Raw genomic sequence first — 24,649 nt, forward strand, 5'->3', positions numbered from 1 at the left:
CCCCAAAGAGCAGATCAGAACCGTATCTTCCCTTCCTAAGAGTGAGAATCCCGAATCCACTGTGGTGTAGTCGTCTTCAGCTCCGTCAATACAATGAGTTAGTTAGAGCGCTTTCAGGACCTCAAAGCGATTTCGAAAAGCGGCAAATTGCTACCGCCCAGTCGCCATTCCCTCCCCAGTGGCCAGATGGCTAAGAAGTTGATCACGTGTTACTAAAAAAACCCTATCCCCTGTGTCACTGAATGGGTATCCTTCCTTACTAAGAGTAGCGTCTCCGTGACCTTAAATCAACTAAAGTTGGCTGCAGTCTTGGCAAGAAGAACACCAAAAATTTCAAGTATAACTTTATGTCAAACAAAATATGTTTGTGCAGCCATTAGAGCTGCAGCCCTTTTGGTTCAACACTTTATCATTCGAAAGCTAACTCTCACATCTTTCGAATGGTACTATTTGCATCCTCGTAGCTACAATAATTAGCCTGATATAAGCATTCTATACTAGTCCCGAAGCGGAAGGAGAAGCATCCAGTGACACAAGGGATACCCGACTCCTCTTTTGAGGCTCTAACTAGATTCCCAAACTCAGCCTAGATAAGAAGTAACTTTAGAGATAAGATTAAAGCTGGTCACAAAGACGTCGGCAATGAAATCATGTGCATGAAATTCCGACTAGTCTCGTCAAGGTTTGTGACGAATTATTGGGATGAGGCCTTTAACTGGTGAATATCATGGACTACGTCCTGGCTGTCACTTTTCTTCCATAGATTTTGTTTGATAAAGAGGCGTCTTCTCGTCTTCCTGTTCTGCAAGGGTCATCCTTGAAAAGGGTGTCACGTTTGCAACCGTACTGTCAGGTATGCTGCTATTGGTGGAATGCCGTCTACCTGACATGCCATTGAGGTATTTCGTGTGCGTCTGCGATGCCTTGATGGTTTTTGGATGCCGCGATCCAAGGACGTGTTCCTGGCTTTCTACCAGCTGGCGAGCCCATTTGATTGCTTCTTTCCACTGCGTCTTCCTTTCGGATTCACTCCCAGCACGAAGGGCTCGGTCTGAGTGGAGCTGGCCCATGTTGGACATGCAGGTCCAGGCTATTGCCGCCCTTTCCTTGAAGATCTTGCCTTCTTTCTTTAGGAAATTGTACACCTCTAGCGTCAGCTCTTCAGCTTCTTTGAAGTCGCGGAGGATAAGGAGGACACCGGCGAGGCCAACTTGGCTCGTGAGTATGTCTGGGTGATGGGATCGCAGGGCCTTTTTCCTGCCCATCAAAACCCGAGAATGTAGTTCTTTGGCCTGCCCGAATTCTCCCAAACCTTTTAGTGACTCGGCGAGAAAGTAGGATGCGGTGTAAGTGTCAGCATGGTGTGCGCCGATCTTTGGTTTGCATATTTGAACTACGGCCGTAAAGACGTCCGCAGATTCCTGGTACCGTTCTTGACATTGAATAGACCAGCCTGCGCTCAAGTACGCCTTCGTAGTATCTGGATGGTCCCAACCCAACAGTTTGCGCCGCATTTTCATTGAAGCAAGTGCGCTCTCCTCGGATTCGCGGTAATTGCCAAGCCCTCGCTGCAGATGTGAAAGCCGATGCAATACTTCAGATACGTGCTGCGTCTCTCCTTGGCCTCGCTGGTTCAGGCCCTGCAAGGCTTCAGATAGGAGTGTCTCACTCTTTGAGAAATTCCCTATCAGCTCGTACGACGCCCCTAAGCGATACGTACTAATCAATATGTCTGGATGTAGCGGATCGGTAGCTCCATGTAAGTCTTGGAACCCTTTCAAAGCTTTCTCTGCGTACCGTAATGCTTCAGCATATTGGCCTTGATCATCGAGCGTCATACCAAGCACACCGTAGCTTTTTAAAGTGAGTTCGTTCTTTATACCAAGCTGGCGTTTTCTGTAGCGCTTCACTTCCCGAGCTGTCGCTTCGGCCAGGTTAAATTGGCCAAGTTGTCGGACTATCTGGATTAGTTGGTCCTTGGCCTCTAGTGTCGGCATTTCCAATGGTCCAAAAATCTCGGTTCTGAGATTGCTAGCGATCTCTGTAGATGCCTGTGCTTCTGACCACCGACCCGTTTGGAAATAGTAGTGGCCTACTTTCAAGTGCAGAGTAGCCAAAGCAGCTTTGTCGGCGGCCGTCTCGAAAAGTGGAACTCGGAGTATTTTGCTGGCATGTGGAAGCCATGCGGCGCACTCTGGCCACGAAGTACTGTTTTCAGGATTTGGAAATTTGTCTGCGATTGTCATCAATACTGCTCGTGCCCACTGCACGTTGATTTTGCGCTCCTTGAGCCACTTTATCGTGGTTGCTTGAACCAAGCGGTGCATGGTAAAAATGTCCGGGACGGAACCTGAGTGAATCAATTCGTAATTCCGGAGCTCACCTAGGGCATCGACTAGTTTCACATCAGTGCCGACACAGAATGCTGCTTGAAGAAGACTAAGGATAATCGAATCCTCCTCTAAGAAAGACATGAAGGCCAGCACATCGACAGCTAGAGGTTTATGGCTCTGGATGGTCTGATACGAGAGCCTCCATGTATCGTAAATGGACCTTGGGACGCCCATTTGCGTCTCTAATGGTTGGGGCCGGGCCATGAGCTCTGCGAGCATCTCATCGCTGGACGCGGTCATTCTCTGAAGATAATCGGCAGTTGATAATCGGTTTTTATTCATGAAGGCGGCAGCTTGAGATATAGCTAGTGGAAGGCAATCCAATTTTTCAGCCAGCTCTGAGGCTCGGTCTGTGCGATACTGACGGACGCCGTGCGGGATCTTGTCCTCAATGAGTCCATTCCCGAAATCTAGTGTCAATGACCTCTGTTGAGGTACCGTTGGAGTGCCCATCAGGAGGTCATCGTCGAGACCCATTTCCAGCATAAGCGTGGCTTCTTCAAGAGAGAATCTTCCAACTTCGAGCATTTTTCCAGCTTCGGGCATTTTTCCAAATTTGAGGTGCGAGAATTTTGCCGCTGCTGCGCGACTCTTAGTTGTAAAGACAACGAAGCCACCTGCTGGTACGCAGTCGATGATTGAAAGGCTTTGAACGTCGTCACCTTCTAAGGAAAGCCCAAGTTCAGTCAGTGGAGATGTTAATGCGTCTCCCTCCTCGGCAGAATCAAAGACGATCAGCCATTTACGCACTGGTGCGCGCCCAAGCCAAGTCCGTACGCAACGTAGCAGCTTCACAAGCGAGGTCCTTGGGAAATGCTGGTCTGAGACTGGATTGTTTTGAGGATCAACAATTCCGTATTTCTTGGCAAACGTTCTCAGACCCTCAGCACAAGTCTCTACGCTTGCGGCGTGAATCCAGATGACGGAAAATTCAGGGTCTCGATCCAGAAACCAATAAGCCAGTCTCACGGCCAACTGCGTCTTCCCGACGCCGCCGATGCCGTGAAGTGCAACAGGACCGTCTCCAGACGCCACGAGGAGTTTTTCAAATAATTGCGCACGCCTCACTATGCTGGTTGGGCGCGGATGCGGTAGCATACGTATGGGCCATGCGGTCATGGTGTCCGTCGAGCTATCGGACGTCGTGGACTTCGCTCCGGGAGGCCTAAAACTCGAGAGATTGGAGAACGGACGCAGACCAGCCAGCTTACTCAACCAAGGACTGCTGCCGCCGAGTTTATGGTCTTTGGCAACACCACCAGTCAACGATTCCATCGAGGGTTCGTACTTCATCCGTGGACCAAGCCTAAGCAATGCGTTCTCACCCAGTAGAACATTCCCTGGCATCGGAAGTAGTGCTGGATCAAGGAATGCTTCAGTAGCATGGGGGTACTTTGGGAGTAGCTGAACCTGCTGAGTGCTGGCAATCGCGCTGTTGATTGACCATGTAAGCAGCTCACACACGTTATCCTCGACTAGCTTGTACATTTCATTTCTTTCGCCAAATTTGCACATTGCCGTGTGTGTCGCTTCTAGGTGGAGTTTAATCTCGGCGGGCTCCGGCCAGTCGAGCGCGGCAGAGCTTTGAGGAACAACCTAGACAAATTAGTAAAGCGTAACATTCACGGATCGAGGTTTCAAGGGTTGGTGGTGGCCGTTGAAGCCCAAACAACAAACTTACCAGGCCGAGATGCCTTGCGATCGGCAGATTCTCAATAAAATTTACAACTCGTAACTCCAGCGCGGCCGCTCGACGTGCAAAATCCTTGTTAATATCACCCGCGAACATGGAATCCTTCCGGAGGGTCTCCATGATATTATTCCTGACATTTCCGGTCACAACGCGACAGATCTGTGCCATACGATCACCCAATGTAGCAAAGTTGCCCCCACGATGTGGCGTCCCAAAGAAGATGACGCCTCTGGTAGCATCGTGAATACTTTTGTAGTAGTCGCCACTTACGTATGCGTTTATAATTGCCTTCTTGACCACGAGGCCACCAAGACTGTGAGACACCCATACAATGGGTCGATTTTGGTCGAGTTGTCGCTCAAGGCGCAGGTAATTGAGAAGGTTCTCCGCCGCGCCGTTAACGCCCGTGATAGAAGCACCGAAGACGGCACTTGAGTTATATCCGTACAAGAATACTCGGATACGTGGCTGTCGCAGGGGTAGGAAGTCCTTGAGCCAGAGATTGCCGTTGGCAGCAGTCCACGTCTCAGTGGCATGTAATGGGTTGTTCAAAGGATCCAGCCCATGGACAGCAATGATATCCACTTCGCCCTCGGTGTCGTTCGTGTCAATCGGGTAGATTCGGTGGAGGAAGCTTTTCGAGTTTGACATGCCGGCACGCAGACGCGGAACGATCCGCCCGGAGCGTCTAGTTAAGCACTGTCAAGTCTGTCGGAAAGAATCAAAGGACAAGGCGCCGTCAATCTGGTCATCTACCTCCAGACGAGCTGATGAGTCTGGTATTGAGGGCGTGGGGAGCTTCGGCGCAATTGTATTTTGATCTTGCCACTCGCGCACGTCCGAAGATCTTGCAATATAACTCGTCCCTCGGGAGTCGACGGGACTTCGCTTCGACTGACATCTCGTTAATTGCAAATTTTGGGCACAGTTGACCCGTTCAATTGCCTCAGTCCCTCAGACGGGCTTAGTGGGCTGCGCCACACACACCATGCTCGAAATGGGCTAGTTATTGACCAAGCAGACATTGTCCTATACATCTGAGAGCAACTTCCCATATTTTAGCCATATTATTAACTTCAGTGCAAACACCGCCAAAGTCGTGTTATTAACATCCCGACTTATAATTTATCATTCTTTTTATTTATTATCCCTTGTGTCACTGAATGTGGGACTTCTCTTTAAAGGGAATAGCGTCTCCGTAAGCTTACATCGATTTACCGGAGGAATTTTTGCTGCAGTCTTGGCAAAAGGAACATCACACTTGATTTACTTTCAAATGCGTTACTATCTGCATTACTCTAATTATTTGACTTGAGATTTTGAAAATAGTATCATGCGATATCACTTGAGAATCTGAGTATTCCTAAATCTTGAAATTCTTCAAAAATCCAATATCTGATATAGAAACATTGAGAAGTAAAAATGTACTTTAAAAGTTTTGGTGTTCTTCTTGCCAAGGCTGCAGCAGAAATTATTGCACTAGTATGGTTTAATTCATTTAAACTCATGGAAGCGCTTTTTCCTATTAAGAGAAACCGCAGCCCATTCCACTGCCCGTTCTTTTCTCGGAAGCTTCTGTAATCTTGGGGTTTGCAGCTACTACCAGCTTGTCAAAGGGGTAGGTTTGCGATTGTGTGATCTTGTTCTGAAGGAAACGAAGTAGGTGGCTGGAAGTTGTGTTTTCATTTCTCCCATCTTGTGAGGGTAATTATGGAGGCGTGAGCGATTGATGTGGATGTGCAAGAGCACTGCGACTTACATATAGATGGAACCTCAGAAATGTCCTGTTTAGAATGGCCCAGTAAATCCTGTTAGCCTCTCACGCAACGACTCAGTATGTACATCTGAAGTGTATTTCACCCGTAACCACACAAAATGAAAAAGAACGTGGGAAATGTTGGTGTAAAATTGTATGAGCGCCTATTGGCCAGTCTGCTGCTTTATCCCTGCTATTGGATCTGCGTTTGATTGGACAGTCGGTAGTGCAATCTCGGTAACTTCCAAATCTCGCTTGTACGCCCAGCTAGTTTAGTACGTATCGCTCTCACCTCCTTACTGGACAGAACAACTCGCTTCCTACTACGGTAAGGGGCATAATTGATCGTAGCACGGCGCTAGTAGCAACTAGTTCAGTTACAGCGCCACCTCAGTGTCTAGAAGCTTCTTAGACAGTTGTTGGTATCAATTGGCCACAACAATACCGCTTAACCATACAAGTCTCGTTTAGAGCCTGTTTTGGTGCAAATATACTAGCGCTGTACTACGAATACTTATGCCAGGTACCGTAGTACACACCACAATCTACGCCCAGAAGCGAACATCGAAAATGGCCAGTTAAAACCTTGGGAGTCAAGAGTCCTTGGTTGATGCCGCGTGGGAGGGGGGTGGGTAGACGATGTTGATTCAGGCTTATTGTGAAATCTAAGCCACCATCATCCTACACGGAGCAAATAGGCGGGCCTATGAGACTGATTTGATGTTCCTCTCTGCCGTCATCTATACTCTCACATTACGCAACAACCTTGCCAAGCGGCAACGCTTCGCTCTCCAACACCTTCAGTCCATCCAAACCTTTCAAAACGCCATCCGCCCTCCCGGTAGAAACATCGTTAAAAAGCCCATCAACATTCTTCAAAGCCGCCGTCTCCAAAGATCTTGAAGTCTGGTCTTCTACTAGCGTTGCTTCTTCATCCCACCCATCCGCTATCCCAGATTTCTCCTCCGTTGCTGTGCTTTCATCTTGACCGTGAGACTCAATCTCCTCCTCACCAGGCTGTCCGTCACACCCGAGAAGCTCACCCTCAGACTCCGCCTGTCTGTCCTCTCCAGCATTGTGCTGATGCTGCGTGATTGAAGTAAGTGTCTCCGCCAGTTTCTCTTGCTCGTCCGTGCTTAGGGCGAGCAACGTCTCCGCCATCTCCGTTACGGCGGGCGCTGGGGAATCAGGTGCCGGCTCGGCTTTGGGTCTGGGAGAGGCAGATGTGGCTGACGATTCTAATGGACTGGGCTCGGAAGAAGGGTCTGGTAAGTTGAGAGGTGGGGATTTGGTGCTCGTGCCGGTGTCCGTGCCGGTGTCTGTGCCGGTGTCCGTGCTGGTATGGGTGTTCGTCGGTGGAGCAATGTCTTTACTGGGAATAGCTGAGGGTGAGACCGATGGGGAGACCGATGGGTTGACCTTGGGGTTCGATGAGGTAATATCAGTGTCAGAGTTGGTAATGATATCTATCGCATTGGTGTCCTTGGTTCTAGTCCTTGGGCTTGAATTTGTCTCGTGTGAGGAAAATGTGTCTTGAGGGAAGGTTGTAGGTTGGAGGAGTGGTGAAGGAGGCAGCGGGATCTGCTCGGGCAATAGCACCTTGACTAGTGCTAACTGCGGTGCCGATACTTCTTCGCATGCCGGTTTGCTCTTGGGTAGTGGCTCTATCCTAAACAGTGACTCCGCCTTAAACAGTGGCCCGGTCTTCGTCAATGGTTCGATTTTGAACGGTGGCTGCGCTGTGAACAGGAATTGTGTCTTGGGTAGTGGTGCGATGTTGAACAACGTCGTTTTCGCTGGAGGCGGTTTCTCACACGGCGGCTTGTTCTTATACTGTAGATGGGTCTGAGACAGTAGCTCCGTTATGGACAGTGGCTCATTCTTAGAGGGCGGTTCGTTCTTAAAGAGTGGTCCAGTCTTAAACAGTGGTTCGGTCTTGAAGAGTGGTCCGGTCTTGAAGAGTGGTCCGGTCTTGAAGAGTGATTCGGTTCTAGAGGATGGTTCCGTTTTTAGGAGTGATTCGGTTTTAAAGAGTGGTTCGGTCTTCGGTAACGGCTTTGTCTTGAACAGTTGGTCGCTCTTGGGCTGTTTCTCCGCTGTGAAAGAAGGAATTTCCACCGGCGGGATTTGTTTAGGCAGTGCCTCATTCTTGAGCGGTGCGCTCTCTTTGGGCGATGCTGGCTCCTCAATTGGTAGCAAACGCACCGTGGTCTCCAGACGTCCTACCTTCGGTACAAATCCAAAGCCCACCACATCCTCAATCTTCGGCGCATGTCCCAGGTCCACCGGCTCCTCAACGAGTGTCGCCTCCCCAAGCAAAGACTGTTCGTAGTGCTCCAACAACTTTTTAGCAGTGACTACCTCCCCATTCCTGTCCATCATGTCTACAACTTCCCTGCACCAATTTTTCAACCACCCCTCCGAATCATATGGCGCAGCTTTTTTCATAAAGTCCGCCCAATCACTCAGCACCTGCGCCGCTCGTTCTTCGCTAATCTCGAACCACTCCTGATGACTCTTTCGACACCATGGGGCCTGGCACATCCGCTCCCGGCGCCATTCATTAATCAGCTCGTGGTGCGTGAGGGTCTCAACTCGCTGGGCATGCGGGACATAGCGCACGCTAGACACTAGGTTCGGATTGTATCCACATTTCGACCAATCTTCAAGACGGCGCGAGATGGAGTTTGCGGTCCAGCCGATTTTGACATGGCCCGGAGAAGAGGCCCGATTGAAGATATAGAGCGAGCCGGTCTCGAAGTCGCGGTCTTCAAGGGGATCGAGGATTTTCCGGGAGACGGAGTCGCTGTGAAGGGGGTATTCTTTGTGGGGACGGAATTCTGATAACTGACGCCGGTGGATAGACATGGGTCTAGCGGAGGTGGAATTGGTGGAGACATCGGCTTCGCGAGGGCGGAGATCGTAGCGGTTGGCTTCGGAAGGATTGAAATGCGAATTCAGTAGGGGTTGAAGATCCCGGCCATATTGGTAGCATGATGAGCTCTTGACAGGTTTGCAGGGTGTTGAATTAATACTAAAGGAGGTGGAGACGTTGCCTTGGTAGTATGATGGCCAAGCAGTAGGGGTGTAGAATGGTGTTGTGTGACTGGGAAGTGGTGTAGCTGGGGTGGTGTAAGTATATGGGGTGAAGATATTCTCCTGAGGTGCTGGGCTAGGGGTTGTATGATTGAATTGGTCGGCAGCGTTTCTCCGAATCTCATCTTGCCATCGCAGGGCCAGTGGTGTCAAAAGACCAATGTCTTCTATGCGATTTCGATGCTGAGCACGACCTGATCTGCAGCAATTGCACAAGACATACTCCTCGAGTAGATCGAGACTGACAGCCTCAATTGAGATTGCATGAATAGTTTCATGGAGTACGATCGCCTGCCTGTTGTCGCTCTCTTGGCAAGGCCACTGGCATCTTGCGCCCTTTTGGGTAAAATATATGCACTGACTTTCCCTTGAGGGATCAAGTTCGTGGAATGGGATAAAGAAGGATACACCTGGATTGTAAGTCATTGCTGGTTGGGGTCATATACAGCTGCTGGCCCGGTTCACGGAGAGAGACGAGGTATATGGAGTCCACCGCACTTGGTCGCATGGAGAGACAGGAGGAACCATCGACTTCTTAAACCGGTGATAGGTCTCAACTATTGCACTGCCTGGTGCTTGTGACATTTAAACAAAAAGCCACAAGAGCGAGGCAGGGAGCGGATGGTTTTGGCCACTGATATGCTTCAGGCATAGAGGGAGTATCCTTTGCAGATACTAGTGACTTGACCGGACATGTGGCAGAGAGTCCATCAAAGCCTTCGGCGGCTGGAGCCTGTATGCAGGGCATCGGCACGCCATAATTGGGAAGCGGGCGGACTGAGTGATAGCCATGCCTTATTCAGATTCCCAGGGGGGGGCGAAGTAGACACTGCCCAAGCGATCTTAACCCTTTCGACGCTTTGGACAATTCGAAGCGAACGGGTTCCTGCCCAGACTTTGGCGCCGAGGCGTTCTCACTTTCTGGGCTGTGCAGGCCAAACAGCAGGCATCTCTGACGATGTTAACATGTTGAGGCACTGGCAGGCCGATTAGATCTTGAAAGCTTCTGGACTCCATGGTTAATGTGGGCAGAAGGCCGAAGGTCAATGACAGGAATAGAGTTATGGGAGATGCCTGGCGACAAGGGTCGACCTCACCAACCCAAACAACCAGCTTGGTGGTGGCTAGTGTTCTGGCCAAATTCCTCTACCTTCATGGCCATCCAGTTCTTCCCTTTCTTCTGGCGTTGGAAGCTTGAGACAATCATCAGGAGTTTGCATTGGAAACCCGATTAGCCAGGAGGACAATAATAGTAACTTCAAAGCATCAAATCATCAATTTTGGGCAGCATGCCCAGGCAATCCTTAACACCTGGATTCGTAACACGATCGAGCAGAAATCTGATGAGTCTGTAATTTCTTTGCGGGCTGCTTCGTGCAACGGAGTCCCCCGCCCAAGTGACTTGAATGGGGGAGAGAAACGCTATGTCCTCGAAACATAACGGTATCAAGAGGAGCACCTTTCCTGATCAAAAGCTCGATCATGTCATCTGGACGCTGGCGTCTGGCGGCACATTGAAGAGGCTGTCCATACTGCACTGAGGCACCAAGCTCGAGTAACAATGGAATAGCTTCAATGATGCAGAGTGAGCCGCAAGGCGCAGCGGGAAATGTTGAACATGCAATGTGCATTTAAATTGCATGGTGAACTAGAGTTGGATGGGACAGAATTCTCATGTCAACTATCCTACTAACTACTAGTAGCTAGCGAGAGAAGCTACTATTCAATGTCGGCTGTGGACTTGGCGGACTTACCGGGAGAACTTGAGAGGCTCTAAAAATGACGCGTTAGTTAATGGTCCTTGGTAATTTAGCGGGTAGTCAGGAGGCTCAAATGACCATAGTCCAGCCATAATCTGACGGCTATTTTCTTTAAATAACGTCTGTAATAACATAATTTTATTAGAATCCAGATGTTTAGCTGCATAATTCTCTATAAACTAGACCATATCACGGTTAGGCTGAAACCAAGCACACCTTTATGGTAATTTAGGCATAGCTTTCGGAGGGCCTTCTCCTGGTAAGGAGTGCAGTGGGTCTTCGCTCCTGGCGCATTTGCAGTCATGCCTACTGTACTCCGTACTACGTATAATGAAACCACCCACACCCGAATACAATCGTCTGAGGGAGTCTACTGTCCCCATGCATTAGTGTCTCTTCTTCTCCCAATCTGATTGCTGCATCGCTCTTGCGATGTTGGTTCTTGAGCTGACAAGAGGCTCAATGCTATTTATACTGATACTGGTATTATTCCCTGCCTGTTCGGTCGAATCACCAATCAGCTGGAGTTGTCTATGCCCCAGCTTCTCCTCTCGATAGCGAATCATCATGTGACCAGATATGGTCTCAAAGCAACCCCTGAAAATGTGACACATGAACCACTCCACCAAAAGGACAGCGCTTATGGGTTTCGAACCACACTTAATTGATGTATCCTTACTGAGCCCCTTCGGTCCGGTTTGTTGATGGATATGGATTGCCATGCTTTGTGGACCTGCGCAGGACCCTTGCTGCCTTGTCGCTCCTAATTTCGGTCTTGATTCGAGACACCAGATCTCACCAAGTCTTTGTAATCTGTAACGGATATCCCTTACCCCTTGCACCCACAGCCGATCTACGTAAGCGCTTGCGGACGGGCCTGGATGTTGGTTTGCATGGTGTGGCTTGTGCGGCGCAGTCCAGCTGCCTGCGACATGGTCCATGAGTGCAATGCCTCACTGACATTATGAAAGTGGTGGGCTTACATTATGAACAAATTCACATCTGCCTTTACATGGCCACGGATACGTGAGATGAAAGATGTCGTGAATAGGTTTAAAGTCTTGCCAAAAAAGATATATTATTTTACGTAAGTTGATTTTTAAGTTCATGCACAGCGCTACGCTATAAGTATCCTTGCATTGCTCCGATAAGCCTGCGCTATCTTCGAGAGTATTGACGAGCTTTCATATCAACTCCATCCGGCGAGAAAAATTTCCCACAGACACGTCGAAGGGGATGACCATCGTGAGATTGGGGTATTCGTGAAAGATTGGTCCTTCAAGTTGTCTTCCATCATGAATTGCAGATCCGCCAAGGCTGTTGCCTGCGGTACTACTTAACTGGCCTGGGAGTGAGCAACATCCTGTGCAACGCCCCCGAGTCACACCCTAAGTGGCACTCCAGTCAGGGTAAGACCCGGGTGAGCTCGAGCGGCGTCACCCTGTCTTGAAATTTTATAGGCCTTGGCGGATGGTCGAGATACTAGCCTCCAGCGTCCTGCGATTGTAAGCAAAACAGGCGCTGAAAAACGGCAGGATTGGACCTTTTGTGCAGATGTCGGGAGAGAATCACCAGCAATACTAGTAGCTCAAGCCAAGCAGGCGGAGAGGGTGTGCCAGGAGCCACACAACGCGTCAAGCAACAAGATCTATGATTGGTAGAATTAATGACAGACTGATAAGCTAATTGACACGAGCACGGTAGCAGAAGCCATCGCTGCATAAAGTCTAGCAACCCCAAAACCTCCGTCACGGTCTAGCGCACGAGGCTGCTTTCTGCTCAGCTTTGGACTGGGTTGCATTCATCGCTTTGGGTGGGAGGTCTTGAAGAGCTTCCTCTACCAGGGCGAGCACATCGCCTGCACAGCCAAATGCTAGACTCCATCCAGCGCCACCTTGACCGTAGGAGTGGACAATCCGGGACGGCCCTGTCGCTGCGTCTGAGTTTCTAAGCTCCCTCTCCACACGAACATTCTTTTCGCGAAAGGGTCTGAGACCTTGAGCAAATGGATAGTCGGGGTCTACTCGTGCCTTCTTCAGATCAGGCAGGAAAGCTTCGCAACGAGCTCGCATACGCTTGATGGTTGGTGATTCAAGGGTAAGATCAAGCTCCCACTTGTGGGGTTCTATAATTCCTATGGCAAGAATTAGACGATGCTCCCGCCAATCAATTTCCAAACTTACCACCAATCAAGAGGATATTGTCGTTACGAGGCACAATGAAAACAATTTCATTGAAATCGTGAAGTGCGCCTGCTGTCATAGTCATGGCAGCTTCAACTTTCGGAAAGTCTGTGCCATCATTCATGACACGAATCAGTCCACCGCGTATGGGATAGCAAGTGTCGTCTCCAGCGAGCTGAGAGCCCGCCAAACCAGTACAGTTCACGATGGCATCGGCAGAGAAGCGCTTGCGTAGTTCCGTTTCAAGCACAAGAAGGTCGTCTTGGATAGTCTCTGTGACAAAATCCGCGCCTTTGCCCTTGACAAGGTCCAGCAGCCACTTCATGGCGACATCGGTGTCGATAACGGGCGACAGAATCTCGTAAGCATCGACGACCCCATGACGGGGATCAACAAGTCTCTCCTGAACCAAATTTCGATCACGGCGGAACCCAACTACACCACTGGCCATAATTTCCTCCATCTTGGAAAGTTCCTCCACATCCTCTTCGATCGGGCAGGGGAAGAAGAAATCACCAGATTTCATGCTGACGCCAGATGCCTTAGCGATATTGGGCTCAGAAGCAAGGGCATTATAGACATGGTAAGCATCCATACACCAGCGTTTGGAGTTCGATAAAGAAATGGTGTTGGTATGCTGCCCACACACAGCCGGTGGATACTCCCACAATGCGCCAGCAATCTGAGAAGTGAGTCGTTGCTTGTCTGACCATGTAGGCCATTCTTTGGCGAGAACAGTGACCTTGTAGCCATGATCTAGAAGAACCCAAGCAGTCACCAGGCCGATGACACCTCCCCCCACAACTAGAATACGACGCGAATTGGAGTCTGGCTTAACCAGAGGAATGGAGCGAGGAGAGAGATCTCTCCAAAGTATTAAAGGCTTGCTGTGAACAGAAGGCATTGTGGCAGAATTGTGAGTTGTTGTTGGAGGCAAGATGGTTGAAAAGAAGTAAGCAGATATAAATAACAATCCCTGGACTGATTCATTGAGGATGATTGAATTCTTTCAGTCATATTCAATCACTGCTGAGTGGACACGTTTTCTAGCGAGTGAAATGCACCGTCGCAAAGAGGCACTATTCGTGTGATTCAGTCAGCGCGCCATCGAACCAACGTACACGGTCCCATCTCCCTCTGCTACCTGAGGTAGAGAGGTGTTTGAAGGGCCCTCCCTGACTGTGGCAGACAATACTTGCTGATTCAGAGCGTCGACAATGTTCCAGTAAAAGGCCGAGATCTAGCTCTCCCTAAGGGCTGTGAAGAAGGCTGACAATAGGCGTCCTCGACTCAGATGGAAGAAAACGATGGGTTAGTTTTCACCTCCACGTACTCCACAGCGTTGAAAAGAGATGACAGAAATAGGTCGTATACAGTCGACATCGATGTTTGGCGATGGTGAGTCTTGAAGACTGGCGGCATTGGAAAGTACAGGGTTGCATTGAAGAGGTATCGCAGAGAAGGTCGATTGAAGTCGAAGTAACTCTTTATCAGTCCATGGATATAGCTACCGATAGCAGAGAAACACCATCCCCTTTCATCATCTCTCGGCGACTTCGTTCAGAACACTCTGGATGATCTTGTGGTCCTTATCCACATCAACGTTCCAATTCGCGATTGCGATTCTTGCTGCAGATCTTCCTTGCCACGATGTTCCAGAGACGTAAATCTTCCTGGTCGCATTGATTCCTCGGACCAGATCAGCATTGAGATTGTCATCCTTTGCACTGAAGAGCACCACCATGAAAGTCCTCTCCAAAGCTTCTGTCTTCGAAGTCGCATCTGACAGAACATGGTAGACTTCACTATCCCATAGGTCAGCCACCACCTTTCTAGCCAGCCTGATCTGTCTTTGCAACATGTCGAGATATCCTCCGCGTCCATACGCCAGTAGGGTAGCATAGACCGGTAATGCTCTGAAACGCCGTGAGTTCTCAATGCCAATATTCAAAGGGCTAGGTATAGTATCCTCAGATGCCGCTGAGGTAAGGTATGCTGCGTTGCCGTTCCTGAATACTTCCTCCGCAATACCCTTATGGCGACAAAAGTAGAAACCACAGTCATATGGAACATTCAGCAGCTTGTGACCATCCCCCGTGATCGAATCGGCAAGTTCGAGTCCTTGACAGCCACGAATGATCTCGCCGAATTCCGCTTCGTCTGAAAGCAGGCGGCCGAAAAGTCCAAATGCGCCATCGACATGTATCCAGATACCATATCGATCACAGATAGCGCGAAGCCTCTTCATGTCTTCCAGTCCGTAGGTGGCAAATCGTCCCGTGTTTACTTCACCTGCAGAGATGACCAGGATAGTCGCTACATTATCTGCTTGTGCCTCTGCCTCAAAACGATTGAAGTCAATTCTCATAGTGAACCCCCCCGGTTCCATGGTACCTTGTACTGATCTCAGATTTGCTCTTCCCATTCCAATAACAGAGGCGGCTTTCGCTATACTTGAGTGCGGCCAGGTGGAGACGATCTGAAATTTTCTGAGTCCTATATCTGCCATCACCTCATGTATGCCATGTTCTGCCACGCTAAGCAGATCCTTTCCTCGCTTCTCCGCCTTGCGTCCCAATACCCATTCCCGACCCATCGCTAGTCCTAGGACATTGCTTGCTGTTGCTCCAGTTGTGAAAGTAGAGCTTTGTCCCCAAACATCGCGGTCAAGACGGAAGAGGTCGAGCAGCATATTCAAAGCACAAGCCTCCACATCTGTTGCAATTGTCTGGTTTGGGAGATGGACTTGGACGTTCTGATCGTAAACGCTTGCTAGCATGTCCCCGAATAGAGCGGGAATCGTACATCCACCAGTGACAAAACCATAGTAATTTGGTGATAAGCTGGCAGCATTTAGTGCTGGGGCTATATCAGAAGTGAGATGTTCATCCCAGCCATCATGACCCTCAGCTTCCAGAAATTTTGGGAGAGTTTTCCGAGCTTGAGCGATGGTTCCTTCTTCGGGCAAGGTCGGGAGTGCTCGCCTACTAAGTTGGAGGTCGTTCAACTTCTCAAAGAAGGGCGACAGCACCAACTGATTGTCGGATGAACTCATATCATTAGCCATCGTTGAAGACCGAACTGATAACCAAGAAGGACTAAAGCTGCTCCAGGTCGGCACCAAGTCGTTGATAATATACAACTGAGATAATCAGACGAATTTAATAGAGGCCACTTCAAGTAAATATTAAGTAGAGTTGAGAGTGCAAATGATTGAATTAGCTGAGCTTGAGAAGGAGCTCAACGCAGCAGCAGCAAACGGTGGCATGACAACCTCGATTTGGTCAACTACATCCGATGTGTTTCTGTCGCCCAGACGAATCCCATTGAGGGCAATCTTCCAATGCTTCTAATCAGAGCCTATGACCAACAGGCTGAGGTCATCTTGCCAACACACCCAGCATACATTGAAACAATCTTACTTCCCAGGAAAAGGGAGGCTACAGAATAGAATACCATTCCGAAAGAGCATTTCCTGCCAGCTCTATTGATCCCAATTCGTGTCGTATTATACATGAGAACATCTAGCTTGAAAGCGGTATTCCCCAATAGGCCCCAAATGCCACCCAGAACCTTATGTGATGAGCTCCGCAGCTTGTGCAGCCACATCTTCTGGCTTGATCAATTCTTCCTCCCCATCCTCCTCAACAAACTTCCTCTCACTAACATGTCCATTCTCTTCCTTCTTCGCGCCATCCGCTGTCCACACCTTGTCACTATAAGACCCTCTTTGACCCTCGGCATGCTTGTATGGACATCGCACATTCTTGCATGGGTTGTATTTGCAAGCTGTCTGTAAATGAGTGAACTTGCAATGTGGAACTGTACAATCAGCTCCGTTGCGGCACATCGGCATGCTAGGATGCTTGAATGGACAACTTGGATTTGTGCAGTAGGGGAAGAACTTGCACTGCTCTTCGGATTGGTGTGCTTTGATCTGTGCAGGGCTGGGATGGCGAGCAGTACATTTGGCATTTTTGCAGGCTGCCCCAAAAGTGCAGGTATCTGTCATGTCGACGGTAACACCTTCGGGAGCTGCGGGGGACTGGTGGACAAAGGGACATGACTTGTTCGTACATCGTAGGTTGAATCGGCACATCGTTGTTGATGGATCTGATGCTTGTGGCTGGGACGATTCTGTCTCCATAGAAGATGATAGATTTTTGTCGAGAGGTTTGTCGGAGAGATCCATTGCTGTGTCACGACCAGTGCCACTTCCAGCACTGTTGTTCCTCAAGCTGCCATTTCGTTGTATGCGACCACCTCGTCCGCGCTTCCCGGGTCCCGCTTCTACACGGTCGAAAAGCGATTTGCCTTGCTGCACACCATTTTGCTGAACATTCGGATTCATGGTAGGTGAGATCATGCCAGGCATGAATTGTGCCATCATTCTCGCCGACTGCTCCATCATAGCCATCATCTCCATTTGCTGTTGCGGAGATAGCGGCATTGGCATTTGCCCTTGTTGTGCTGGGTTCATCATGTTGTTATTGACCATCCCATTTCCTGGCATTGCCATGCCATTCAAGGCCTTCTGCATGCCTGGTCGCACGTTGCGGGTTTGAACGTTTCGAGGACCTTTCGGCGCATCTTGCATGTGGCTATTTATTCTTCCTGTGCCAGACCCTTGACGGACCCGGTGAAGAACCGACTCGTTCGACCTATCCATCGCTCGGTTGACTTGTCCCATGATCCTTGATCCCCTACCAGATTGACTGCCGCCTCGAAGGTTTTTGGGGCCGGTAGGTCTAGTCATGTCAGCAGTTGAACGGCATATGCATGGAAGATTTACTCACGCATTACCGGGCGCTGCGGCAGATCCATCAGCCATATCGGAGTCATATGCCAGAGGCGCATCTTGTGGATCTCCTTTTGACCTTTGCGCCTCATCTGAATCTTGGAAAGATGGTATTGACTGCTGTTCTGGTTGTGTTTCAGTCGCAACAGAAGGTCCTCCATTCTGCAGTGTCCGGACTTGCTCAAAGAGCCACCGCGCAAATTCCTGTGTCCCCTCTCCTTCTGGTAGAATGTCGTTTGCAAGTTCGGAAGCGATTTGATCTTCGGTCTTTCCATTCACTAACATTAACACGATAAATTCGGCCAAAGAAGTATCATCTTCCGATCCCCATCCAACTTCTAAGAGCTTCGTATGTACCGCAGTGTTGAGAGCCTCCGCCAGCGGAGTGCCCACTGCTAGTTGAACTGCCATTGCGGCAGGAAGGGCGACTTCAGAGGAGCTGCGCCGGAAAGGCCTCGCGGACGTTTCAGCCGGATGATGGCGCCTGACTGTGGAAGGAAGAGGCGTAGTAATTTACCGAAATAGCCAGCCTGCTTTGTAAGTAGTAAATGTAGGTTGACGGGGTGTGTTTGCAAGCGGAAGGCGAGTGAGGTGAGCACTAACTGGGACAAAGCAAAATACTACTAACTAGTAAGGTTGACCTTGTCGGAGACAGCCGCTTAGTACTCCATTTACACGCGCGTTAGGTAATTATGTTTTGACTCTTGGCGGATCATTAACTGCGTACTTAGTACTGGCTAGCAGTGGTGGAGGCTAGGACATTCCTCTGAGGGGTTCATAAAGTATTGTTAGCTCAACGCTAGTATCTTTGGTGTAAAAGATACTAGAAGCATTCAAGCTAAGTACAAGATCAGCTAGTCGTAATTTTGTGGACTTGTCTGAATGGATGGTCATCAGTTAAGCTTTGCATAAACAAATTGCAGCACTTTGACGAGATAATAAATACTAGCCGCTACTAGCTCTAGACTAATAATACTTCTGCATCCCCGTGTAGTACTTGGATCCCTCCTGCCACGCATTTCATCTTGCTGACTCCGCTTCGAATGGATCTGGTACCACCATCATTAATATCTTGGTTCCACATTCTCAGCCATTACTTAGTATCACGGTGTACAGAGTACTCCACGCCGGCTTCTTACCCCTAGTCCCTCTTTACGGCTCTGTCACCATTAATCATCATTTCCGGCTCCATTCCCGCAACTGGAGCATCATCTTGACCCACAGACCTTGATGGAATTAAGCACTAACAATCCTGCTTATGATTGGATGTGCTACATATTCGTGGGTGGCACATGACACATTGTTCACAGCTGTCACGTTTGAATGAATATTGAGTGGAGGAGTCTGGACCATAAAAGCCACCGAGACCGTCATTCTTTAGCTGTTGTCACTCTCTACACTATTCAACCTGTCATTGACTCTTAGATATATAAATGGATTCTTGATTGCCCTACAACATTCTTCGATTCTCTGGCTCAAGACTTGTGCTTGCATCGTGTGGCCATAAACAAAATGCTCTCACCACAGTTTATCCTTCTATCCATCAACCTCTTTATATCTTTCGGCCTATGCCTCTGGCCACACCCTAGAGAATTCACATCAGGTTCTTCGGTTCTCTGGGTATCATCTCAGCTCAACATCCAAACCTCTTCTGGCAATGCGACGACTGGGCGGTACTCTCGCGGATCAATGTATGTGGCTCTGGCTGGTTCCTGGAGATACCTTGTTTCTCAAACATTTGGCCTCAGTGATAACGTGTCGATACCAACCAACTCTTTCTCCGAGCTAGAGATACTCCAATCGGCCATTCAACGTACGCAAAAGACAATCACCTCAACCAGATTTGTCCCATGGAAATTCTACTCGAAAACGACAGATTTTGAACCCGATTCATCTGCATCCAATCAAACTCTTACCACGGTCAAGATCTGCCAAAGTAATGCGGCAAAGGGGACCATCTCAGCAAAAGACTTCTTCAGTGGTGATGAGTCTTATACCATTACCATTTCTGAGAGTGGCGCGGCAGACATCAAGAGCAATTCCACACTGGGAACGATACGAGCATTGCAGACATTCGAGCAGCTCTTCTACGCCTACTCCGATTTATCAAGAGTCTATACACCACTAGCTCCCATTTCGATCGTCGACAGTCCAAAGTGGCCGCATAGAGGCTTGAACCTTGATATATCTCGCAACGTAGTCAGTCCTACAGACGTGATGCGCACGCTTGATGCCATGTCCACTTGTAAGATGAGCCGTCTCCATCTTCATGCCACTGATGCACAATCATGGCCGATCGAGATACCCTCTCTGCCAACATTGGCGGAGAAAGGAGCCTACCGTCCATATTTGACATGGTCACCAGAGGATTTGCGCGTAGTCCAGTTCTATGGATTGCAAAGAGGAATCTCGGTTTTCTTGGAAATCGACATGCCAGGCCACACTGGTTCAATCGCCAACGCTTTTCCCCAGCTAATTACTGCATATAATGAAACCGACTGGTCGACCTTTGCAGCAGAGCCTCCTTCAGGGTCGTTGAAGCTCAACTCCCCTGCCGTGTACGACTTTCTGGGAACTCTTTTCTCTGATCTGCTTCCGCGAGTATCGCCTTACACCACATTCTTCCACAATGGTGGAGACGAGGTCAACAGGAATGCTTTCCTGCTCGACGATACTGTCCAATCGAACTCATCTGATGTTTTACAACCTCTGGTTCAAAAAATAATGAGCTACGTGACCGGCATGGTACGCGAAGCAAGGCTGACACCGATCGTTTGGGAAGAAATGCTTGTTGACTGGAACTTGACCTTCCCCTCTGGCAGTAAAGATAGTTCTGCTACTGTCCTTGTCCAAGTCTGGAAAGAGGCGTCAACCCTGCAAACTGTTCTCCAGAAAGGGTACCGCGCATTGTTCGGCGACTATCATAACTGGTACCTTGATTGTGGTCACGGCGGATTCATCAACCCCTATCCATCTGGCGTGTCTCCACCCAGTATACCTTACAGTACCTCTGGGGGAGTGCCCACCATAATCCAGGATCCATTCCTCGATTATTGCACTCCGATGAAGAATTGGCGGCACATCTATGTCTATGATCCATTAGCAAACATCACAGCCGACGTTCAACACCTCATCGAAGGTGGCGAGGTCCATATGTGGAACGAGCAGACTGATGCAGTCAATTTGGATTCCAGAGTCTGGCCGAGAGCAGCAGCAGCAGCAGAAGTCATGTGGTCTGGGCCACGCAACGCGAGTATGATTGAAGATGCGTCACGAAGACTCGCTGATTGGAGAGAACGGGCTGTGCTTGACTACACTATTCAAAGTGCTATGGTTCAAATGACATGGTGTCTGATGGAGGGAGGATGCAATCTGTAGATTTTTCAGCGTTCCTTTGGCAAGTTCTGTACTGGTGCGGAACCTTTTCATTGAGAACAGCCTTGTATAAGTATAAGTTAATGAGATTCGACCTATTAAACCCCTGGTCCCATCCTTCGAGGACGCCTTTCTGATCGACTCGGCGCAAAAGCCTCTGATGCATGATATCTTAGGTGCTCGCATCCTGAGCCGTGCTTCAACAAGACGATCACTAGGGTACGGTAGAGACATAAGTATTGTTAGCTTCAAGCTAGATATTTCGTAGTACTACTTAACTCCGTACATTACGACAGCCTTGGCGGTTTCACATCTTTGTCGAAGTCCGTTGGTGTAGATCATCAACGACCTGAAGCCAGTCATTATCGGCATTCAAGTGTGAACTTAATATTTCTAGGCGGTTCAAGGAGGCCGCTGCGACGCAATGAAGATTAGCTATTAATTACTAGAACATGCTGACGATATGCCTCCTACCATGGAATTTACCTACTAGGTACGTACGACTTTGGTTCTAACTTAATGCATATGGAAATATGGAAGTGTGGTACCAAGGCTCTGACTAGTTTATCTCTCCCAGTCGAAGCTCCGCTCTTACATATCTGGGTTAAAGGCAAGATTATTAAATCTCTGTAAGATTCGTCGAGTAATTTAATTAATCTGAGCTCGTAGGCCTTACAATAACCAATGTCCTGGCACGGCGTCGTTGAAACAGGTGGGACCTTCGAGCCCGAGCCTGGTCGGTACCATCTGTACATCGGTACGATCACTTGCATCTACCATGAGACAATCAAACAGTACTGATCAAAGACCCAAGGACTATTTTGCCCATTTGCACACCGCGTGAACCTGATCCGGCATCTTAAGGGTCTGATTAGCTTTATTGACATCTCCATCGTCAAGCCGTACCCAAAAGGCGACGAGAAGGGCTGGCCAGGCTGGAGATTTCCAAAGACTGACGATGAATACCCAGATGCGACGCGTGACAGGCTGTTTGGAAGCGAATATATGCATGAGATCTACTTTCGCGCGGATAAATCCTATCAGGGCCGGTACAGTGTGCCTGTTCTGTGGGATACGAAGACCAACACTATCGTAAATAATGAAAGTCATGAGATTTTGCGGTTTCTGGAGAATGCCTTTAATCCTCTGTTATCTGATGAATATCGGGTACGGAATTACTATCCGGACCATCTACGAGATAAGATCGACGAGGTCTGCGACTGGATGCAACGGGATCTCAACACTGGAGTCTACAAGGCTGGATTTGCTCCTAACCAGGAGGTGTACGATGAGAATGTGGTGCCTGTGTTCGATACCTTGAAGAGACTGGAGAAACTCCTTGCGGAAAACAATGGATCTTACATCCTTGGGGAGGAGATGACGGAGGTTGATCTTCGGTTGTATCCGACCCTCATACGCTTCGATACGGTTTATGTTCAGCATTTCAAGTGCAATCTTGGTACCCTTCGGCATGACTATCCACGATTGAACAATTGGCTGAAGAATCTGTATTGGAATGTTTCAGGCTTCAAGGAGACGACCAATTTCAAACACATCAAGGAGAATGTAGGTATTCCAACACCTAAGACATTGGAAGGCGGCAGTATTTCATTGGGTCCGCTAACACTGAGACCTCACAGTATACCAAGAGCCATTACGATATCAACCCAAAGGCTATCACCCCAATGGGACCCGTTCCCGATATTGAGGAGGATGTAGAGCAGCAGTTTGACAAGTTGAGAATCGGTAACGTGAGGCTTCCGTAAGACAGTATAAGCCTGTTGCTCGACCCATTCGGAGATCTTCTTGACGAATGCGTCTAGCAATGCAGGAGTGGGCCCTCGAGAGCATGAAACGAGTATCTCTATTTCGGTGACACCATGTCGGACTCTCGCCCCAGACTTCAACAAGTGCAGATAAGATAATCAACAGGGACATCTAGATAGTGATCGGGACTCTGCTCCAGGTAGACTTGAAGAGCTGCACGTTCTGTAAGGAGATCGCATCCATAGGCGGATCTTCGCGTCGAACGGCTAGAACTATTTCTGCTTTTTTAAATGACATATGTAGCAGATCACGTAGTGTGCTGGGAGAGGGCAGAAAGATACACCTACCTAGAGAGTAGAAACTAATCACGACTTGGTTCGATGGACTGGATCACTCATTGCTCTCAGTGAAAGCTAGGTACAGCGATAGACGATATCCCAGAGTGGGGTGGGTATCAGATCTGAAATCAGTGTCGGAGAGGAAGTCATGTCATGCTCGCTCCAACCGCCACCGGTGGTGGGGCCACCAACTCTGAACGATCTGGGTGTTGTCAATTCTCGGACACAAAGCTCCGCAGCGAAATTGTCGCGGGATGCTATTGTCCGCCGGTTCTCTACTGTTGATAACCAGGGGAAACTAGCAAGCTCTGGACTGGCCAGGAAGCGTTCCACTGGAACCGTCTGAGCCCCGCTCCAATCAATGATCCCGGTGATATTGAAGGCTTTGTCGAAGAGGATGTTGTTATGATGCAGATCCACGTGAATTGGTGGAAAAGGTCCGTAACGTGATCTTCCACTACCATCGATGGTACAGCTTGCTCGAGCATCCACGCCGCAGTGGTCCATTGCTGATTCCCAGAGTGCTCCACCTTGATCGCCCGAATTTGAAACGACGAAGAGCGTAAAAGTAGTTGAGCAAGGTGCGGAAAGAGCCCATTTCATGTGCAGGTATAATGGAGATTTCGCGATCTAATTGTCTCCCAGCCTAGAGGCGTCCAATGCAATCAGATCGCAAATGGCTCAATTGGTAGTATTAGTCTGCGAGCTGATTGGCGACCTTATCTTGCTCGTGCTTAGTGACGGATCGCGACAGAACGGCGTCCCGGGCGTTACCTGGAAGGGCTTGATGAGCATGTAGCGGAACCAGAATCGATTAGCGGCCAGGATATCAAACCCGTAGAGCTGAGGCACGGAAATCTCGGTCGTGGCGCACAGCAGTCTCATCGTGGCTATTCCGCTAAGCATCGATGTTTCAATAACATCAGGCTCGCTGGATTCGTCCGGGAGCTGAATCGTCGCCATCCAGCGCTCCGAGTCCGAAAATTCGAGCTCGAGTGCGATGTTCTCGTGCCCAGTAGCGAATCTACCACAGTCGATGGAACAGCGGAGCAATTCGGCAGATGTGTGAGAAGTGCTACCGCCTCCAGGGTCGAGAGCTTGTCGAGTCTGTACCGCTGTCCAGGAGAGAAACGGAAATTCCGCCTCTTGGAGAACGTGCTTGACTTTTTGCCTGTGTACGCTATCGCTATCGCGGTCAAGTTGCTGAAAAGAGGTCCACTGATCATTGGTATCGTCCATGACGCCGTGCCTTTCCTAGATGCTTCTGACCCGTTTGGCCAATGCCTTCATACCTGCGAAAACGATGCGTGTTGGTTGAGGTAGAGTAGAGAATCGTTAAGGTAGTAGTGGGTGCTTAGGCTATGCACCCTGGTATTTCTGTTGTAGTCTGACAGAGACATTGAGCGAGTTTCGTGTACAAAGAATCTCTACTGCTCCCTTGTCCTAGCAGCCGTCCCTGACACTGTGTCCGGACGGGGGAGCAACATGGA

At 49.2% G+C, this 24,649-nt stretch overlaps 8 protein-coding genes across 8 annotated transcripts; 2 read left to right on the forward strand and 6 right to left on the reverse strand.

Moving 5' to 3' along the window:
• Positions 1-746: 746 nt before the first annotated feature.
• On the reverse strand, positions 747-4,737 carry EPUS_01719 (uncharacterized protein; the record flags this gene model as incomplete). Its single annotated transcript, XM_007804324.1, has 2 exons — positions 747-3,989; positions 4,075-4,737. 2 exons carry the CDS (start codon positions 4,735-4,737, stop codon positions 747-749), a joined length of 3,906 nt encoding a protein of 1,301 aa, XP_007802515.1.
• A 1,858-nt stretch (positions 4,738-6,595) lies between these two features.
• On the reverse strand, positions 6,596-9,364 carry EPUS_01720 (uncharacterized protein; the record flags this gene model as incomplete). Its single annotated transcript, XM_007804325.1, has 1 exon — positions 6,596-9,364. One exon carries the CDS (start codon positions 9,362-9,364, stop codon positions 6,596-6,598), a length of 2,769 nt encoding a protein of 922 aa, XP_007802516.1.
• Positions 9,365-12,446: 3,082 nt separating this feature from the next.
• On the reverse strand, positions 12,447-13,785 carry EPUS_01721 (uncharacterized protein; the record flags this gene model as incomplete). Its single annotated transcript, XM_007804326.1, has 2 exons — positions 12,447-12,832; positions 12,882-13,785. The coding sequence occupies 2 exons, from the start codon at positions 13,783-13,785 to the stop codon at positions 12,447-12,449; spliced, it is 1,290 nt and encodes a 429-aa protein (XP_007802517.1).
• A 636-nt stretch (positions 13,786-14,421) lies between these two features.
• EPUS_01722 (uncharacterized protein) lies at positions 14,422-15,948 on the reverse strand (the record flags this gene model as incomplete). Its single annotated transcript, XM_007804327.1, has 1 exon — positions 14,422-15,948. The coding sequence occupies one exon, from the start codon at positions 15,946-15,948 to the stop codon at positions 14,422-14,424; it is 1,527 nt and encodes a 508-aa protein (XP_007802518.1).
• A 507-nt stretch (positions 15,949-16,455) lies between these two features.
• EPUS_01723 (uncharacterized protein) lies at positions 16,456-18,090 on the reverse strand (the record flags this gene model as incomplete). Its single annotated transcript, XM_007804328.1, has 2 exons — positions 16,456-17,629; positions 17,678-18,090. The coding sequence occupies 2 exons, from the start codon at positions 18,088-18,090 to the stop codon at positions 16,456-16,458; spliced, it is 1,587 nt and encodes a 528-aa protein (XP_007802519.1).
• A 1,101-nt stretch (positions 18,091-19,191) lies between these two features.
• EPUS_01724 (uncharacterized protein) lies at positions 19,192-21,057 on the forward strand (the record flags this gene model as incomplete). The annotated part of the gene is made up of 1 exon (XM_007804329.1): positions 19,192-21,057. The coding sequence occupies one exon, from the start codon at positions 19,192-19,194 to the stop codon at positions 21,055-21,057; it is 1,866 nt and encodes a 621-aa protein (XP_007802520.1).
• A 681-nt stretch (positions 21,058-21,738) lies between these two features.
• EPUS_01725 (uncharacterized protein) lies at positions 21,739-22,820 on the forward strand (the record flags this gene model as incomplete). Its single annotated transcript, XM_007804330.1, has 3 exons — positions 21,739-21,811; positions 21,869-22,620; positions 22,695-22,820. 3 exons carry the CDS (start codon positions 21,739-21,741, stop codon positions 22,818-22,820), a joined length of 951 nt encoding a protein of 316 aa, XP_007802521.1.
• A 414-nt stretch (positions 22,821-23,234) lies between these two features.
• EPUS_01726 (uncharacterized protein) lies at positions 23,235-24,398 on the reverse strand (the record flags this gene model as incomplete). Its single annotated transcript, XM_007804331.1, has 2 exons — positions 23,235-23,789; positions 23,934-24,398. The coding sequence occupies 2 exons, from the start codon at positions 24,396-24,398 to the stop codon at positions 23,235-23,237; spliced, it is 1,020 nt and encodes a 339-aa protein (XP_007802522.1).
• Between the last annotated feature and the right edge of the window lie 251 nt (positions 24,399-24,649).

This window comes from Endocarpon pusillum (assembly GCF_000464535.1).
Source record: "Endocarpon pusillum Z07020 unplaced genomic scaffold scaffold3350, whole genome shotgun sequence".
NCBI lineage: Eukaryota > Fungi > Ascomycota > Eurotiomycetes > Verrucariales > Verrucariaceae > Endocarpon > Endocarpon pusillum.